General features: G+C 29.6%; 2 protein-coding genes across 3 annotated transcripts; both read right to left on the reverse strand.

Moving 5' to 3' along the window:
• Positions 1 to 1,628: 1,628 nt before the first annotated feature.
• Positions 1,629 to 7,723, reverse strand: LOC137826156 (agamous-like MADS-box protein MADS2). Of its 2 annotated transcripts, none has more exons than XM_068632023.2 (8): positions 7,022 to 7,723; positions 3,710 to 3,788; positions 3,510 to 3,571; positions 3,189 to 3,288; positions 2,604 to 2,645; positions 2,488 to 2,529; positions 2,041 to 2,180; positions 1,629 to 1,966 (listed from the first exon to the last, which is right to left on the reverse strand). In XM_068632023.2, the coding sequence occupies exons 1-8, from the start codon at positions 7,204 to 7,206 to the stop codon at positions 1,870 to 1,872; spliced, it is 747 nt and encodes a 248-aa protein (XP_068488124.1). In that variant the 5' UTR covers positions 7,207 to 7,723; the 3' UTR covers positions 1,629 to 1,869. The 2 variants fall into 2 exon arrangements, with proteins under 2 accessions (XP_068488124.1, XP_068488123.1); XM_068632022.2 differs by having other exon boundaries at positions 3,510 to 3,574; positions 7,022 to 7,598.
• Positions 7,724 to 13,580: 5,857 nt separating this feature from the next.
• Positions 13,581 to 15,380, reverse strand: LOC137825920 (MYB-like transcription factor EOBI). The gene is made up of 3 exons (XM_068631730.2): positions 15,189 to 15,380; positions 14,411 to 14,540; positions 13,581 to 14,257 (listed from the first exon to the last, which is right to left on the reverse strand). The coding sequence occupies exons 1-3, from the start codon at positions 15,325 to 15,327 to the stop codon at positions 13,762 to 13,764; spliced, it is 765 nt and encodes a 254-aa protein (XP_068487831.2). The 5' UTR covers positions 15,328 to 15,380; the 3' UTR covers positions 13,581 to 13,761.
• Between the last annotated feature and the right edge of the window lie 4,493 nt (positions 15,381 to 19,873).

Consider the following 19,873-nt stretch of genomic DNA (forward strand, 5'->3'; position numbering starts at 1 on the left):
TCAATTACGACTATTAATAATTTTTTTAAATTATTTATTAAAATAAGTGAGGTAAGTATTTTATAATTATGAGATACTTGCTATATAGGTTATTAATTGAATTAGTATAATAAGTACTTAGTATATTGGTTCAATTATGTATTTGAATTATCTAGCATGCACCATTTTGTGTATGGTGCACCCTAGAATTGGTCCTCAATTAAGGCAAATGCTTCCTACACCCAATCATATTTTTAACCTGCACCCAACATATTTTCTTAATTTCCAAAAATGCCCTTAATTCCAGAAATAAAAATCTAAAATTGAAAATAATATATTCCAGAGAAATAAATTCAGAAGTGATTATTGAGTTCTGGAAATAAAAATCCGGAAAAAAAATTAAAATTCTATTTCGAATAAAAAATCCAGAATTGAAAAATAATACATTCCGAAAAAAAAAATCTGAAAAAGAAATTATTATGTTTCAGAAATGAAAATCCGGAAAAAAAAATGAAAAACTCATTTCGGATAAAAAAATCCGTAATATAAAATTTCGTTCCAAAAAAAAATCCAGAACACATATTTTGGAATTTTTTGTAAAACCCAAGTTCCATCTTTTATTTTTCTTGTCTGTTAGGTGTATTGGGCCTGTTCTAATTTTCTAAAAATATTTACAGTTCTATGAGCATGCGAATGGGCCCATAAGAAAGGCTGTTCAAGCCCAATGTTCAGTGCTTCTACGAAAAAGAGTTGGAAGTTTCTTCCTCCACCCCGTCAAATTTTTCCATGCACCTCATCAATTAGGTAAAATGACCAAAAGACCTTATCTAATTCATCATCATTCCCAAAACCTCTTTCCATAATATACTCTGAAAAATTTATTTTGAAAAATACATACATTCCTAAAAGTTTATTTCGGAAATTATGTTTCAGAAACATTTTCCAAAAATGTATCTCATGAATTACAGAAAGTATGTTTCAAACACATTGCAAAAAAAAGTAACCCAGAAGCCATTTAAAAAAAAGGGTATAACAGTTTTATCTGAAATTGAAGGGGGTGCAAGGAGAAGTTTGTTTTGTTGGGGTTCCATTTATATAATTCTGCAACAATAAAAATGTGAATAATTGAACTACGATACAAAATGAAATATATATAAAATATTGAAATTAAGAAACACAATAACTTGAGATTTGATTTAAAATAAAAGAAAACAATAAATATCTTTCTTTAAGTTGCGTTGATGAGATTAAGTCACTTTAATATTTATAAATATAACATGAAAAGTAGTTAATTCGAAATCGTGAAGAAAAAAATGTTAACGTGACAGGAACAGTTTAAGTAATAAAAAATATTCAAAAGCTCTAAAAAAGCGTTTTAACAGTTAAGCACAAGTCTCTAACTTTAAAGGATAACAGTAAAATGAAAATCATAGCACTGTCTGAAATTAAGAAAAAATTATAATACATGGATACATTAGTAAAAGAAATAAAAGTTCAAAAGATCTAAATGGAAGATGGAAAAAACTGGCATTGAATTGATTTTACGATGAAAGATTGAAAGGAGGATTCAGAGCTTCACGAGATTTTACAATCCTCCACTACTGATATAATGCAAGCATTAGAAAATTATAACAGGTAGTTCAGATATCTAATAGTAAGAAAAGGATCCTTCAAAAGATACTCAATGTAATAAATTTCTTACATGCCATGTGTCTATGGCTAAAGGTTCAAAAGTTTGAACAAGTCACAGCTGTTTCTTATACCAAAATAAGAATAATGGAAGCATGGAAGGTTGCATTTACACCTTGCAACACCGATAAGCATTTGGCTTTGCCCTTTTGTGGGGTGTTTTGCTTTTATGTCTCCAACTGAATACTGAACCCAATTAGCTCATAGCATCCACCCTGGAATAAAACCACTCACTTGTTGAGCTGGAGTTGTTGCAGTTATCTGATCTGAAGCTACAACGTTGTACCTGTAATCAGGACTGAACAAAAGGGACACGTTACAATGTAGTTCAAAAAACACTGTTCAGATCAATATTTTCTAATCATGTATTACCCAATCTGCAAAGTGGGATTGCATTCCAGTGGCTGGAAGAAGCCCTGAGAGTGAGAATTCTGTGGACCACCATATTGCATACTTTGATCACCAGCTTCCCATGATTGCCTGTAGTGATTTCTTGAGTTGATTTCGTCCAGCTGCCAACAAGTAGCAGTCATGAATCATGTCATCAGATTGAAGATTGAACAAGATTCAAGATTACATGAACAAAATGCTAAACAATTTTGATTTTCTTTTTAACTTTCAAGCATGCAGTATGATTGGCCAGAATATATGTGCAGGGTAGTAGAAATTCTAAATTGATTAGAAGAATCTAAAATATCAAAACTGGAAATATTTTAAGGTATGAGGTATCACATTAAGGCTGAGAAGAGGTATGTATAGTTATGTTACAAAACCAATCTTTCCAGGAGGTGGTAGAACAACAATGGATAATGGTATTACCTTCATTGTCAAGGATCTGTTTGCTTCTACCAACATCTGTTCCTGCAACAAAATAGCATGAAATTATTAGCATCCATAGAGGTGCTTTATTCCTTTAATTAGGTCAAACAAGGTACCTTGTTTTGAAGGTCAGCCAACTGATCCAGCATGAACTGCGTCTGTAATTTGATGTTTCAGAAGTGCCAGGTAACAAACAAGAGTCACAATAAGCTTTTCTTATGGAAATTTCAAATCATATATAGAGAGTATACTATAAATCATATATATAGAGACACACAATATGTACAGTTTCTTTTCACAAAAAGAAGAAATATGTCACTTACGACTTCTTCACATCTAAAATGTCCAAAATCTTTAATGAATCAATCCTATTCCATTGGTTTCCACTTTTCGATAATGTAATTTGTAAGAATGTTTGAAACTCCCATTTGAAAAAAATTCACGAGTCATCATGTCACAATATGCCTTTATCATATACAGATAGTGATGCAGTGGCCATGGTATCAGAAAAAAAATGTAACAGGAAAAAATATTAACTAAAAGATGTTAAATCAAATGGAGGAACTTTAAGCTGCTGCAACTACTGATAAAAGATGATTTTCACTTCATGTGTAACCTAGTCTATAAAAAAGAATTTACTTTTCTGATTTTCTTATCTTTTTATGAAAAAACTAACACATGCTTAAATTATCCATCATTACCTTGGTGGACCTCACTTGCTTTAGAGAAGAATCCAATTGCCGTTCAAGCTGCTCAAGTTCTTTGGTATTCAGTGGACCCAAGTCTTCTCCTAGAAGATTTCTGCAGTACCAGAGATAAAGGCATTGGTCAAACTAATTGATTCTTGTTATGTGGTATGCAAACTAATCACGAACAAATATGCAAAAAATTATTTGATGACTAGAAATTTTATTCACATCTTAGCGCAGAAGAAATAAACATTAAACAAAGAGAAAGTTCCTATTCTTTTATCATGAATTAATTCATTATTTATTTACTCATTACTATCCTGTTAAATTTACCTTTGAGTTCTTTGAAGTGATTCAAATCTTGCTTTCAGCTTCAAGTATTCACGGTAGCTGCTCTGCTACAAATGAAAGATAATAACATTAAAATGTCATAATAACAGAAAACTATATATATATATATATACTATACTATATTATAGTTTCCCATAACTATTTAAGTTGTATGCCAATAATAGCTGCAGCAGTTCCTATACCTCGAGCTCTTTAGCAGGTTTGCTAACTTCCACAGCTCCATAACTGCATTTCTGGTACCTTTCAAGTGTTTTGAGCATGCTGATTTGAAGGTGGACAAGGAAACGAATATCATTTAAATTGATGATGATGGCATGGATAACCATACATAAACAACAATTACACAAAGGATGTGAACTAATCCACCTTATATATCTTGTATTTTGCCTTTTTAATATTTGTCCTTGTTTATCTAAAAAGTAAATACATTAGAAGTAGATGGATTATGTGGACACAAATCTTTCAACATGATCTTATCTTTCAAACCAAAGGCTGACTACAAAAATACTGACCAGGTTTTAGAAAAGGTTCCTTACAATGGAAAAATAGTTAGCAGCATTTGCATTTATAAGTTAACCAAAATGTGTTACATGATACATAAAGTTAATAGTAGGGCATGTGAACTGTTTTATACATTAGGCCATAGAATGCAGAATTGATGCTTTAAATTAATGCTAGAACTAGCCTAAGAAAACCAGTAATCATAGATTGAAAACATTGAATCTATGTTTCTAAAGATGATGAAAGTAATGATGGAGATTAAGTAGGCAACAAATTTCACTCAATGACACAATAAATATAATCCATTTTGTGAATAAATAAAGTTTTCTGAGCTAGTAAATTTAATATTGTTTGCAAGAGCTAGTATATGTATATATATTTGTCTTAGACCTGAATATTCGTAAGCAAAGCATGAAATATGACAGCACAAAAGTTTGTAGGTTAAGCTTAAAATTTACATGTTTGCTTTCTTCTTCAAGTGTAAGACAACTGATAGACTAACCAGGATAATATAAAAAGTGTGCATGAAGTTGTAGCACTAGTCTTACAAAATTTAGCCCTAGCTTACTACTTTTCTAGATACATTACATCGATCCACAGTAAAACAGCTATTCCCTTCTTGCTTTTTCGTTCACTTCTGAGTTCTGCACATGTCAATCTCAACTTATATGTATAATCCATGTGTTTCTGATTGCATAGATGCTTTTGCGGATTGAAATTTTGAAACAATTTTTTTCCATTTGCATAATATTCACTAGTAGCCAACCTATATTATCTCCCTACCTTAAATAAAATAGAGTTAAATATACTTTCAGCAGATAGGGCATAATATTCTTTTAATTTCTAAACCATTTGTTTTCATTTAGTTTCCTCGCTTATGAAATGTATTATGTGGGATCTTTATTTTTCATAAAAAAAATAACATTGTACCCAAAGGAATAAATGTTTTAATAACTATCCTATAATATATCTACATCAAGCATAGTTTCATAGTTAATAATTCATATTTCCCAGGAAGGAAAACTCATTCCAAAAAAGTAACAGAAGAAGTAAGAAGAATGTCTCTCCAACTTATTTAATGTTTTTTTTTTGCAACCAAATAACTAACTAACGCAAGTTTCATTAAAGAAAAAGATAAAGAGAAAACACAGTAAAGATAGAAGAAATTTTCATTTTTATGTTCATCTCTTATTTTTACTTTTTACTATAATGAGAGTCTTTCAAACCAAAGATATTTTGCGATCAGACTTAGTATATTTTTATCTCTAATTTATTCAAAATTTTAAAATTTATTCTTTAATTACAATTTTGGTCTGTTTTTAGATAATATTTACAACTAATAATTTGTCAAATAATCTAAAAGTATAACAGAGTAACGTATCATTGTTTAAATAATTTGTGCTTCTAATCATCATTTCATTAGTGAATTATGTCAAACTAATGAAGAGTGGTTAAATGACGGTTTAGTTATAAAAATTACATGCAACTGTCTCATCATATTCTTAAATGACTTCCCAAGTCACTAATTGCCAACATTGTTGTTACATTAACTATTAACTTTATTACTTGGATGACAAAAAATAAAAAAGTCCAGAAAATAGAATAAACAATTTTTAACTAAGATGTAAAAAATATGAAAAGTTTAACACTAAAAAACATTAAATCTTTTAAAAGCTAATATGCATGCATTTCGAGGTATTCATTACCAGAAAATCATTACATAAAAATTAATTTTAGAGAAAAAAATAATTAGTTACTATAGTGACTAAATTAGAAATTAAAAAATGATTGGTTTCTAAATTAGTTTCTATTATTGATAAATAATTTTCAAATTAGTATCTAATTAGCTAAGTCTTTTTCTACCAAATTTAGAATCTAAATAATTGATTAGATATCAATTTAGAAATTATTTATCAATAATAAAAACTAATTTCAAAATTTAATAATTTTTTTAGTTTCTAAAATGTTATCTAATTTAATCAATATATCAATTAATTATTTTTTTATCTAAAATTAATTTTTATTTAATGATTTTCTTGTAGTATATGTATTTGTTTATTTGTATTTCATTTTGAAAATTATATATCACCTTAATGTTTAGGTCTAAGAATTCAAGAATTATAAAGCATAAGGAAATAAGATATATAAAGTATTATATAAGATTGTTGGTGAAACAAATATAAAATAAAGGGTGTGGAAAGTTAGAAAATGGAAATATGAATTTTGCATGGAAGTATCAAAAAACAGGATAACCAACAATTTTGCATACACTCATATACAATAATCTTTACATCCTCACCCCTTTCCAAAGTAGGAAAACTGATATTAATAGTTCACTTTTTCCAAATGTAAACAGAGATTAATTTTAACAGAAGAGAATAGAAATGTAATTAATTTCTTATGAAAATTAAAGCACCCATGATTATCTTCATAGGACTACCAGTTTAGTAGAAGTAGTTATACAGAACATGTCATGATTCTGCTTACAACTATAACCTGTCAGCAACTCACCTAGCTAGACCAACTTCCAACGAAAATTACTTAGTTAAGAAGAAAACTCAGACAAAAATTATGTCAATCTTCATCTCATCTCTGAGAAAAAGCCTCACTTCAAGGAAAAAAGTTAAAACTAAAATTCACAAAAAGAAAGAGTAAAACAATATCTTATAACCGTACAAGTACACGAAATATTAGATATTCAGCAGATCATATGCCATATTACTAGATCTGATAAATCTACCATCCCTTACAATAAAAATCAAATTAAAACTGAACTCTTATTACTCTAACTTATAATCACAGAAATGGACCTTCTTATGTAAAAGCCACATCATAATAAAATTTATGCAATGTTCTGAAGTATAAAAAAGAATCCAAAGAAAGGCACTGTATAAAAATGGAGAAGCAAGTAGATCTCAGAAGTGAAGAAAGGAAAAAGTGATTTGAGTATTTGAGAAAAAGAAAAAGAAAGATGAACACATACTACTGCATACCTAGTGCTGCTACAGAACTCATAAAGCTTGCCACGGTTGGAGAAGATGATGAGAGCAACCTCAGCATCACAGAGAACAGATAGCTCATAGGCTTTCTTGAGAAGGCCATTTCTCCTCTTTGCAAACGTGACTTGCCTGTTTATCTTGTTCTCTATCCTCTTCAACTCCACTCTTCCCCTCCCCATATCCTTATTATTCTCCAACCTCACTCCTTCTACTTGTAAATCTTTTCCTTTTTTTCACTCAATTTTTCTATTTTAGTACAACACCTATCCCTTTCTCACCTTTCTTCTTTTTTCTTCTCTTTCCTCTTCCTCCCTGGTGATCCCTCTTTCTTGGCTCAGTTCCTAGTGCAACCAAATTTGTGAAAAGCAAGAGAAAGTTCAACACTTTCAACTTCAAACTTGGAACCCTAGAAAGAGAGAGAAGGGAAAGTGTTGTGTGAGTTTTGTGTTGTCTTGTGTTGTATTTCTATATGTTTGTGTACTCTTCAACTTGCCTTTTTATCCTCAGGATTTCCATCTCCACCAGAAAAATTGAGTGCAGCTTAGGGTTGGAGCTCTTTCTAGTTTCATGTAACTTTCTCTTTCCCATGATTTTCCATGTTAACGTATTTTTGGAAAACAAACACCTCCCCCACACGCAACACTCGCGCGTCTCACACACTCAACACTAGTTGCCAACACTCGCGCGTGGTGACAGCTGTCTTATGTGTTGATGTTACTTACAAATATGATAATAAGATACATTCATTCAACAAACATTATAAGATTTTTCACATTACATTACTTTAGTTTTACCAATTCGTCACTGATAATTTATTGTTTGGAATGAAAATCTGTGTCATTTTCCACTGTCTTAGCAAGAGTATCAGAACGTCGTCACATACCTTAAAATGGATTCCACACGTGTCACCTTTTCACTGGCTTGCATTCACTGAACTATCATGCATTTACCTTCAAGCTTTACGCTTCACTTCACCCGTGAAAATAGCAGAATCATTGAAAAGTATAACAGATGAGTGAGTGCTGATAATTAATCAGATGTGAAACAATTCAATGAGAAACATATATAATGTATTTACGTTGTTGGTTGAAATTTGAAAGTGACCAGTGAGATATTTTTCTGTGCATTATTAATTAGGGTGGCAATTGGTACATCCTCCAAGGTTACTACAGTGTCCTATGTGTTTTATAAAAACTCACAAAAATACAATAATAAAATTATAAACATCTTTAATGGAGTAATTCACTATATACGTATGTAAATTAATTATGTGCATATAGTTTATTAATGCAATTTAAATTCTAATTATCTTACCTGTGATTAGATAATTTTCGTGGATATTCATTCAATTTATTTATAATTGTGAATGTCCTATGTATTAATTAGTTGCTTTCTTTGAAAATGAAACCCACATTGTTATCTTCTTAGTACCGTGGAAAATAAGATGTGATCTTGAAGTTTACGATTTGTAGCACCTACCTACCTACTACCTCTTCCCTATGCCATAATGTGGAACTAGTTTCTTGATTACAAGAGATTATTTAGAAATTTTTGTTTATATATGGAAATATAATTAAGAAATTTTGGTACATTGATATTTTTTTAATTAAATAAGTGTTTATATATGGAAATATAATTAAGAAATTTTGGTCATTGATATTTTTTAATTAAATAAGTGTTAATATATTAAAAAAATATTTATCTTTTTAATAAATTGGAGTCTTCATAATTTTGACTGTGAAAAATACTCTCTGGTTTAGCTGTTATGAAATGTTGTTGGAGAATCAATTTAATATTTTAATCGATTATCTATTACACAATTATTTGTTTCATTAATTTCTTTAGTTAGTACCCAAATACCTATAACCACGAATACACCTAATATAATATTTGTTCCATTAAAATATTTTTAAAATTAAAATTTTTGAATTTTTTATTAAAAATTATTCTGGTATGACTAAAGAGTTCAAGTCAATGGCAGTTTCAAAACGTTTTTTAAAAAAAAAAATATGACAAAACTAAAAAACGGATAATATTGATAATTCAATCTCAATGGTATTAATGTTTTTTAAATTTATACATACACGGACTTGTAAGTATACAACATACACAATACTTTCCATTAAAAGAATAAAACGTTATTATTGGGATGTTAAACTTGCAAAAATTTCTTTCTAGGTATTGGTTATGGATATAGCTGTACAATACTAATATAGCACGGCAAAGATGCAAAGTCTTTGAACAAATCTGAAAAAAAAACCATTCTCTTAGGAGTTGTATTTTCATATGTTTTTTTGGACATGGCTTTCTAATATGCACATGCATGTTTAATGCAATAATTTCTCATATCATACACGGAAATTGACTAGGAACAAAACCACTTTTATGATGAATACAAAAAAACTTCCAAGGTAGGAGAATCATGTATACCATCTCTTCAAGAAACATTTTTGTGGGTCAAAATTATTTTTGGTTAATCATCAAATTTAAGCTAGACAAGAAAGTGTTCTCCATTATTTTTCCAACACTCAAAACAATTAGATCCTATACTGGAACTTAAGTAATTTTACCTTGTTCTTCATTCTCATGAAATGTCCAATAACTAAATAAATAAATTAGTATTTTACTATCTGAAATCCTTGAAACTAAAAAATATTAAAAGTTAAACCAGCCCTTGAAGTGAAATCTATCAACTCCATTAGTTTAATTTTTTTTTAAATGACTCATATTCTAATATAACAAATACTTAAAAAAAATATAGCAATATATAGTTTGTCTGGTTGGTTTTAGAGATTGCTAATTGTCATTTCTTTTGGTCGGTACCGTCTTTACACAAAATAAACGGCAAATTTTCTTGTCTTTGATGGTAACTCAAAATATTGGTAAATTAAGATTTTTTTTATCAATAAAATAAATAAATATGAATAGTTTAATCATTCATCAAATTCATATACATACCAACTATTTCATTAAAGAAATTATAACTTTTTTAGAACTTATTAACTCTCTACAAAGACACTTAAAAAAACACTAATAATCTAATTAGTCAAACTAAAAAACTAGGTCAATCCAAATGTTTAATTTTAAATTTAACTACAATTATTTTTTATAAAAGCAATTTGTTCAAAATGGATATAATCACTGCGTAAGAATTGATAGTTTTCATTCCAAACAAGGAAGATAAACATGTTACATATTTTTTTTTGGTGGGCGAAGAAAGAGCTCCACTTTATTGCTTTCTTTCTTGTTTGATAATGATTTGAAACGCAGACTCCATTTTCGCATTTTGAGACCAACACAAAAGAAAAAAAACAAACTCCTACATTATTACATCCATGCCACGGCTGCCCGGTGCTTTTTACACGTGCTCTTAAACAAAATTTAAATATCATCCAAAAGCGTTCAATTCATTCACATTTTATTTAATCTCATCAAAATGGATGTTCATTTTGTGTTCGTAAACTTAGTTTAGATGTTGGAGATCATAACATAACATATGGACTAGAGATTAAAGTCGTATATAAGTGGGTGCAAACCTTACTTCATTGAGTCAGTTTTATGAGGTTGAGTTAGACTTAAAGTCCACTTCGTAATAAAGTTAATTGCATTTAATAATTATTTTCAAATGAGTTGAAACTGAGAGAACTATTATCTTCCTCCGAACTTGTACTTCTTTCCTTGCAAATTTGTATTTCGAATGATATTTGCAAAAGACACTTCAACATTAGAGTGAAATCTCATATTCAATGCTCGGTACAATTAATACGTGATGATGAGATAATTTTTTTTCAAAATTTGTAACTATTTAGATTATTATCATAAACCTTTTGTTATTGAACTAAATTAAAATTAAAATTATAATTAAGAATATATTTTCTAATACTTAATCATGATTTTGTTAATTTTTTTTTTTAGTTTTAATGAATATGCTACATCGAGATACAAGATATTCAGATGCCGTTGGATCCGATAGTACAATAATGAAGTGATTTGGGTGTATGAAATGAAAAATAAGAATTTAGAATTTAGATAATATAAAAATGCATTGATTGGATGCATAACTGTAAGCGTAAGGAAGAAGATGAACGGAGATGGATGGGGATTGATTGCGATGAATTTGGAACGGTAAAAAAGCGTGGGGAACGGAAGGACGTGAGAGAGAAGAAGAACAGTAGCAGGTGACAGAAAGTTGATTGATGGAAAACCCTGTTACAGTGCAACGACGTCGTACGCGATACGTGTCGTGAGCGGAGAAGAGGAGCACGGAGTCATGGGATTTTGTGTGGGTGAGCGTGAAGAAGACGCGTGCCGTGAAAAGAAAACCAATTCTGCACTTGTACATTCCATCACTCACTCATTCCATCCAATCATCATCTTCAATCTCCCTTCAATAAATAAATAATAAACCTTTCTATATTTTACCTTCCTTTTTAATTCCAAAACGCCATTTCCATATCCTAAAATGGCATGCATTAAAGTGAAAAGGGAAAAAGTTATACTTTTTAATTTAATAGAAAATAAAATTATGTAAAACCTGTGATAATTGGCATGATTAGACCCAGAAAGGAAAACCTGTGATGCAGTAAAATGTATTGAGGTTCTCCATGTGTGGCAAGGCATGACATTTTGGATCTGTGGTAGAGCTTTCTACAAATGCACCTAAAAAATATGGCCCAATTTGCTCAACTAAATCTCTGTCATCGATGTAACAGGTTCTTTTGTGAAAGATAGAGTCTTATTATAAATGTATCAAAGTTTGACACAACACAATAAATGAATACTGTTTTCTTTCATTATTCATCTTATGTCCAACTTAGCATTCAGTTAAAATGAGGAATGAATAAATGATTGCTTGCAAAACTGGAATTGGTAAATGCTTCAAACCAAAAGACTCTTGAAGGTGCAAGTGAAAGAGTGAACCAAGAATGTGTAGTGGTTTGGTTCAGGCTGTTCTCAGTGTTTAGGAGTAGATAGTGGTCACAGTCCAGTAGTCACTACGGTGCAGTACATTTTTGTGGTTTCACACTATTTTTTCTCAACATGGGAATGAGATTATTTGACAAGAAAGTTATTGGCTTCAAATGACTAGACTGCATACTTTTGGGCAAGATTTCAACTTATATATATTCATTAGAGATAGGAACAAATTAGTATGAATGAAGATGAAAATGATACAGAAAAATAGCTGAATTCTGAATGCTCTAATGTGTACTTTTTCTTAATTTTCCAAAAGCATCTCAGTAACATCTTTCATTCACATGGGTGGTTTGCCACTCCTTTTTGAGGGAAGGTTGAATTTGGATTATGTTTTGGAATATAAAGTATGGTTGCAGTTGGCTTTAATCTTTTAAAAATGATGCTTCTAAAGCATTTTGGTCTCGATTTGATTAAACAGCGTAGAGTAGAAAGCATAAACCTATGACTCATTTTGCGTAAAGAATATATTATAGCTTATGGTCCCATTCTAGACCACTAAGTTCATTCCAAAAGCCTTCCACGGCTTTGGCACTTTGCCAACATTGTAATATAAAATGCAGAAAGACAAAATTATTATCCTTAAGAAAGATGGACGCATATATACCAGCAAAAAAACATAGCTCAACAAGTGGGCATGGAATATTGAACAAATTCTATCTTTAATTGGAAATGGAGGATTAATGCTTCTGGTTTTTTTAAGAGAGGAATGTTTTTTTTCATTTTAGGATGTGACTTATGTAAGGCTTACTACATCATAAAAAAAAGTTTGTGTTTCATTATTATATAATGAAATTTATCCATTTTTATCTTCTTTTCGAATTGGTTTGGTGGTTAATGCCTGATTTGTATCTATTCGATTAAAACCTGTTGAAGGATTTAGGTTGATTGTATTTATTTTGGTGTTTTTGAAGGGTGCTAGTTAGTGGAAGGATTTAGGTTGATTGTATTTTTTTTTGTGTTTTTGAAGGGTGCTAGTTAGTGAGGTAACCTTATGTTTTAGGAATTTCCGGTTGATGTTCTTTATAAAGGTTGAATCACCTTTTAAGTGGGTCACATTTGTTTTTTATTGATAAAAAAAATCATCTTTTATTTTTTTATTATATTGAAATTAATTTTAGAGTGACTTTTTGACATCAATAAAATGTCTTGGCTTATCACAAAAGAAAAGCAAACGAGTTTCAATTTTTTTTAATAAAATCATCACGTAAATTTTTTAAATAATTGAAAGTTATAAAAAAATGAATTCTTAGTTATTTTTCTTTCATGCAATATCATTTCTGGGGCCTTTTTGTTTTATGAGAAAATGGCAGGTAATAATTGATACACAGTGGGCCATACAATGGGGCTGTTTCAAATTAAACTTCAGGCTCTTTCTTCCTCCACCTCCGTATTTTTGTCTTGCAATCCATAAATACGGAAATTTTCATTTTGTCCTTTCTCAGATTGTACAAGCGTCTTTTCGTATTGTTTAATTTTGAAAACGTTTTTTAATTGTACAATCCAAAAATCACTTTCACTTCCAAATTATACAATTTTGAAAATATTTTGTTTAAAAAAAGATTTTTGAAGTGTACAATAAAAAAACAAAATGAAAACTTTCATAGGAACATAGGACAAAATAGTTACACACCCTTCAAATGTTGCATTGAAGTAGGTACCATTCATCAATAAAAGATATACTAAGATGGATTCAATGAACTTATTTATTCAACAAGCTGCATAGCCAAACACACCAAAGTTTATCCAAACATGTCTTTTTAGAAGAGGTTGCCATATGTATCATCAAAACAATAAGTTTTATCATCACTTTGCGTGGAATCTCCTCCCACAGAAAATGTGCCTTCATTTGGCATGGCACATTTGCTAAACTGGTTAACACAATCTGCAAAACTCAGTGGTTCATCAAAGTCCCATAAACCAAACCATAAGCCATCATCCACTAGAGTGTCTGGCCACGTGGATGAGAAACCCTCATGCATGGAAGGAACGGTATTATATTGGTTATCTATTGTTGGGTACATCAAACCAATTTCTTGTAGCTTATTATTTTGTGTCTCAAACGATTTTGTTTCGTTTATGGTATCCTTGTGACACATGATGCTTCTGAAATCACACTTCTTAGGTTGTTGTTCCTTCTGTCGCCTTTGTAGCTTCTTGTGTTTGGATTTCTCCCTCTTCCCGAAGTGGGTTCTCCAGTAGTTCTTGATCTCGTTATCTGTTCTACCTGGCAAGTACTTTGCTATTGTAGACCACCTGTGTTAATTTGAAGTGCCCATTAAAATAACAACAAGTTTGAGTAATTGAGAAAAAGGAGAGGGAAAGGGAAATATATATATATATATATATATATATATATATATATATATATATATATATATATATATATATATGGTGTCTGTTAATTACTTGTTACCCAAAATTGCATGTAGTTCCATTATGGTTCCTTCTTCCAGAGGTGTTAATTGACCTTTCTTGAGACCAGGCTTCAAATAATTTACCCATCTTAACCTACAGCTTTTGCCGCTCCTATTTAATCCTGAAATTCAATTCAAAATAAATTAGCAAGGAAGAACACAAAGAAAAAGTAGAAGACAAATAAGCCACACTGACATAACTAAGGTAAGGTTTTATTGAATTCTTCCGTACTAAGTTTAATAAAATAAAATGAGATACTTTAATCTAGATAGAAACAAACACTTCTATGTCAATCCTTATAAAAAACACAAAATCAATCAACCCAACACCTGACCTACAACCATATTACAGACTTTACTACGACCTTTACATCTTGCCAAACCAATCCTTAAATGCAAGATAAGACAAGCCACAATAAAAAAAACAAAATTTACCTATCAGTCTTTAGTCAAGACAAAACACAAAACAAAACCCAGAAACACATTTACAAAACAAAATCCTTCAAAAACAAGTTCTAAAAAATCACTCCAATTTGATCCCGCTTAATATGTATAGATACATCACCAAACACCCAATTTACATCCTACAACTTATCATGATCCCATATATAGGCATATGCATACAGAAAAGTGAGTTAAACCTTTACTGTTATATTTCGTCTCGATTTGTTCTGTCTTCTTGTTTTTCACTTTTATTTGTGCACACCCTTATTAGGTAGGAGAGGTGCAATTCATGGTATATGGAATGAAAGTGTAAGTTACATATATACCTGTAAACTTTGCCACTGAACTCCACCTTCCTTCTCCATACAAGCAAACATATTCACTTAGCAACTTGTCCTCTTCACCAGTCCAAGGGCCTTTCGTCCACCCTTTGTCTGTTGATAGGAAACTCATCATAGCCACCATGATTTCACTCTAACCTATTCCACACGATCCTACGTATACATCTGCGATTTCTATTACACATATGTGCTTCATTTATACCATATTATAGTGGGCCATCTTAATAGTTATCATTGAGAACTTTGAAATTAATTTTTCCTGTGTGTACTTTATTGTGATGTCAGTTATATACTCCACGTTTGTTTGAGTCTTACACATGTGGTTCACAGCTTCATTATTATTCGAGTGAGAATGGGGCAAGTGGATCAATGAAATCTTAAGCACCCGTACAAAATATAATAATTAAGTACAAATGTTTCCAGCTAGCTAGCTAAAGTAGAATAGTTCATCATATGCACAACATAATCTTCAATCAAGACAAAACAAATGAAATAAAAATAAACTAGAGTGCGTTCTGTTCCCTTGAAAGTGACTTTTGATCCAATGCTACCCTAATAGGTGTATCATTGATTACATATTAATCCTTATTTCAGGATATAGATTACATTTAGATTGATTATCGCTAAAAAAATGTAGATTGATTATTAGTAGTATTTATTTTTAAGGCATAGTTTATTTTGTTTTTTTTTAACCTTGGTTACTATTCATGTACGTCAAAAAAAATTCAAAAGTTGAAGAGAAATATCTAAATACATGTAAGTTATAACTAGCTAATTGGTTTAAGATAAAGTGGTTCATTCCATCGAAGTATGAAAATGTAACACTAGACAAATTATTTTTCACCTAGATCTAAACTTTCAATTGAGTCATATGAAACAATTCATCCTCATCTACCCTTCCTTCTTTAAACACTACTTTATTTTTATGATCGCATACACTCCAAATAATTTTTATCCACACTTTCATGTCAAATTTTATGTATCATTCATATGAAGTAGGTGAAACTGTTAAAAGTGACACCACATGTTATTATGTTAGGCATGTTGAATTCCCACCCAGTTGTAACAAGTATTCCAGATAGACCGCATATGTTACCTTACATGTTAGAAATAAGTGTTGTACAAATTCTTCACATTTTAGCATAAAGGGGGAGATAATAACTACTACTACAAGAAAATCAGTAAATAACAACTAATTTTAAAGACAAAAAATAATTAGTTATTGTATTCACTAAGTTAGATACTATTTTATAAATTAAAATATTGTTAGTATCTAAAATAGTTTCTATTATTAATAAAAATTTATAAATCAGTTTTTAAATTGGTATCTAACATTAACTACCAAGGTTTTAACTACTAACTATTTTAATTTCTAAATTAGTCACTATAAAAATTAATTTATAATATAAAGTAGTTAGTAGCTAAAATCTTTGTAACTAATGTTAAATATCAATTTAAAAATTATTTAATGATTTTTATTAATAATAAAAATTATTTTAGATACTAATAATATTTTAATTTATAAAATATTATCTAACTTAGTAAATATATAACTAATTATTTTTTATTTTTAAAATTAATTATTATTTAATAGTTTTTTTTATAGTTTAGTAACACATTTCCTAACTAAATTAAGTCTAATATATAATTTATCTAACAGCATTCTCCACGTAAGGGTTGAGCAATGGAAAGTGACTTAACATTAAGAAAACATTGGTTGTGTGCTTTAAAATTGTTCATTGAAGCTAACCATAATTTTCAGCATAGGATTCCAATTAAGGTATAATGGGGAACATAATTTGTCAAAGGGCGAGTCACTTAGGCAACACGTGGCCTCATTTACTTTATTTAGTACCATATTGTTTACTTCCTTAATGCATATGCTAATGAAAGGAGTTTTGCCCGTAAATAGGTATTGATTGCAACTTAAACAATTGAAAAATGTGAAGGTGTGTTGGCCAAAAGTCACAAGGAAACTTCAAGATCTTCTAAAGTTTCTTGGGTTATGTTATGGGATGCTAGATTTGATAGTGCAGAAAAGATTATGGAAAGATTAATGAATCTATTTGTTTAAGAATTTTAAATGTTTTAAAAGTAGAGATTAGTGGCGTTTACGTGCACGTGTCATGCTAGAAAAGATTACGATCTTCTTACCAAAATCTAATTTCATTAAATCTCACTTCAATGTTTTATCCATACAAATGTTTGGCTGAGTTTATTTAGTGACTTTTTTATTCTGTAGGGTGATATGCCTTGTGTACGTGAGAAATTATTATAGGGTTCAGATCTATACTCAGAGCTAAAAACATGACAATTATCTTTTAATCAAATGATATAAAATTAAAAAAATTATTATTATAAATTAATTTTAATCAAATCTTTTATGAACCACTTTTAAAATTTATGTGAAAATTTTAATTTTGAAAAATAACTTATTAATGATCATATCACTGTGGTCAGTACTTTATGATCTTTATTGCCCTTATTATGAATGTTGTATGGATTGTTGTATCAGTAAAAACAATAAAAAAAAAGCACTTGAAGTGTTTTAATAAGTATACAAAAACTTGAAAAATGAACGAAGAGATTAAAATAAAAAAATGTTTCATAATCTTCTATCTTGTAATTTAAGAATACAAAATGTTTCATAATCTTCTACTTGTAACTTAAGAATACAATATCTAGTTAACTTTATAATAAAAGTTTAATCAACAAAAAATAATAAAAATAAGTTGGGGGTATTTAAGAGATGTTTTCGTACAAAAAAATTAAGATTATATATCAATTATAACCTTTAATTCTAGTCCAAAAGATACATAACATGATAGATCAACTACATACACTCTACTAAAACTCAAACTCAAGTATTAAAAAAAAAATCACTATAAAAAAATCATAAAATAAAAACAAAAATAATTAATTACAATAATAATAATTAAATTAAAAACTATTTAAAAATTAATAATTTTATTATTATTAAATAATTTTTAAATTAATATCTAATTAACTAACAATGTTTTAATTACCAATTATTTAAATTTTAAATTCTGTCACAAATATTTGTGAAACTCATATGTAAACTCCACCGCAACAAAATTGAGGCAATTGCTTCCTGTACCATATCACTGCACCCAATCACAGGGAAAAACCCGAAAATACCCTTAAAAAAATGGGTTATATATAAAATTACATTCTGGACCCCCTTTTCCGGAACACAATAATCTCTTCTGGATAATTTTTTATCCGGAATGTATTATTTTCAGTTCCAGATTTTTTTATCCAGAATGAGATTTTGTTTTTTTTTTCCAGATTTTTATATCCGAAACACAAAAATCTCTTCCAGATTTATTTTTCCAGAATGCATTAGTTTCACTTTCGAATTTTTATTTCCGGAATAAAGGGTATTTGTGAAATTTTCAAAATTATGTTGGGTGTAGGTTAAAAAGTGTTGGGTGCAGGGAGCATTTGCCCAAAATTGACTCATGGTAACCTTGTCTATGGCCTCTTGTTGGGCCATAGAGACATGCAATAAATTTTGTTGGGCCTGACAAGCAATAAATTTTGTTTGACGGAAAATATGTCTCCTGTTATTAGGACCACCAGACCATAACCCACAACAAAGAGTTAAAATTACAAAAATCTAAAATTTGGAAGTTCGTTCCAATCACAAAAGGAAGTCATAATTTGGAAATGTGTGTGAATTTGGAATATAAGAAATATAAGAATTTTGGAATATAAATTCTAATTTCATAAAAGAATATTTTAGTTATTAAAATATGATGTGCTATATCATAAAGTGTATTAAACAAAAACAGAAACCAGATGAGGAATTTTTAATTAGGCAGTGGTCGATTGAAATTTTTCCTATGACTTAAAAGTCAAGGTTTCAATATGAGTAAAATATAAATTCTCAAAACGTCAAAATTATGAAATCGACCTTAACTTTAACTCAACCCTATAAAACCGATTTATAGATTAAGAAATGTCCTCATGTCTAGTCGATGTGAGATTTTCAATAAATAAAAATATAATTTTTATTGTAACTTGAAGATATCCATCTATTGATACTTTTGTACTTCATTTCGTAATTTACTGACATGTGTAGAAAGAAACTTTTATCTGAAATACTTGTAGATATTAATTATGTAAATCAGGTAATTGATTTTTTTTTTCTCTACTTTCATACGTAGATGAAATTTTTTATATATAGATTGAAGTACTCTTAATAGTCTTTTTTTTATTATTATTGATAAAAAGTACAAAGAAAATAATTAATAAAGGAATGCATAGAGTCTCACCAAATTTCTGAAATTAAAAACGAGAGGGAAGTTGAACACAACACTAAAGAAAGTAGAGTTGTACTTCCTATTAGTCACTGATTTGGGAACAAGTATTCAACTCTGTGAGATCAAATTTTGTAATGTACCAAATAGAATAATGACTTTGACTCCTACCAACCAAGTGAATTTATAAAGCGGTGGAGCATGTGATTGAATTCAATGCAAAGAGAAGAACCTTGTTAATACTCGCATGCCAAGAATCCTCTAGAATTTCTTTGGGAATGCGAAACGCAGTTTGTGCATTATGCTTTTGTTGATGGTTTGGCTAATTTCATTGGTCAGGAGTATGCTTTTGTTGCTAAAATCTTTGTCATTATATTTTCTTTGGAA

The sequence above is a fragment of the Phaseolus vulgaris genome, chromosome 8 (genome assembly GCF_051622355.1).
Source record: "Phaseolus vulgaris cultivar YP4 chromosome 8, ASM5162235v1, whole genome shotgun sequence".
NCBI lineage: Eukaryota > Viridiplantae > Streptophyta > Magnoliopsida > Fabales > Fabaceae > Phaseolus > Phaseolus vulgaris.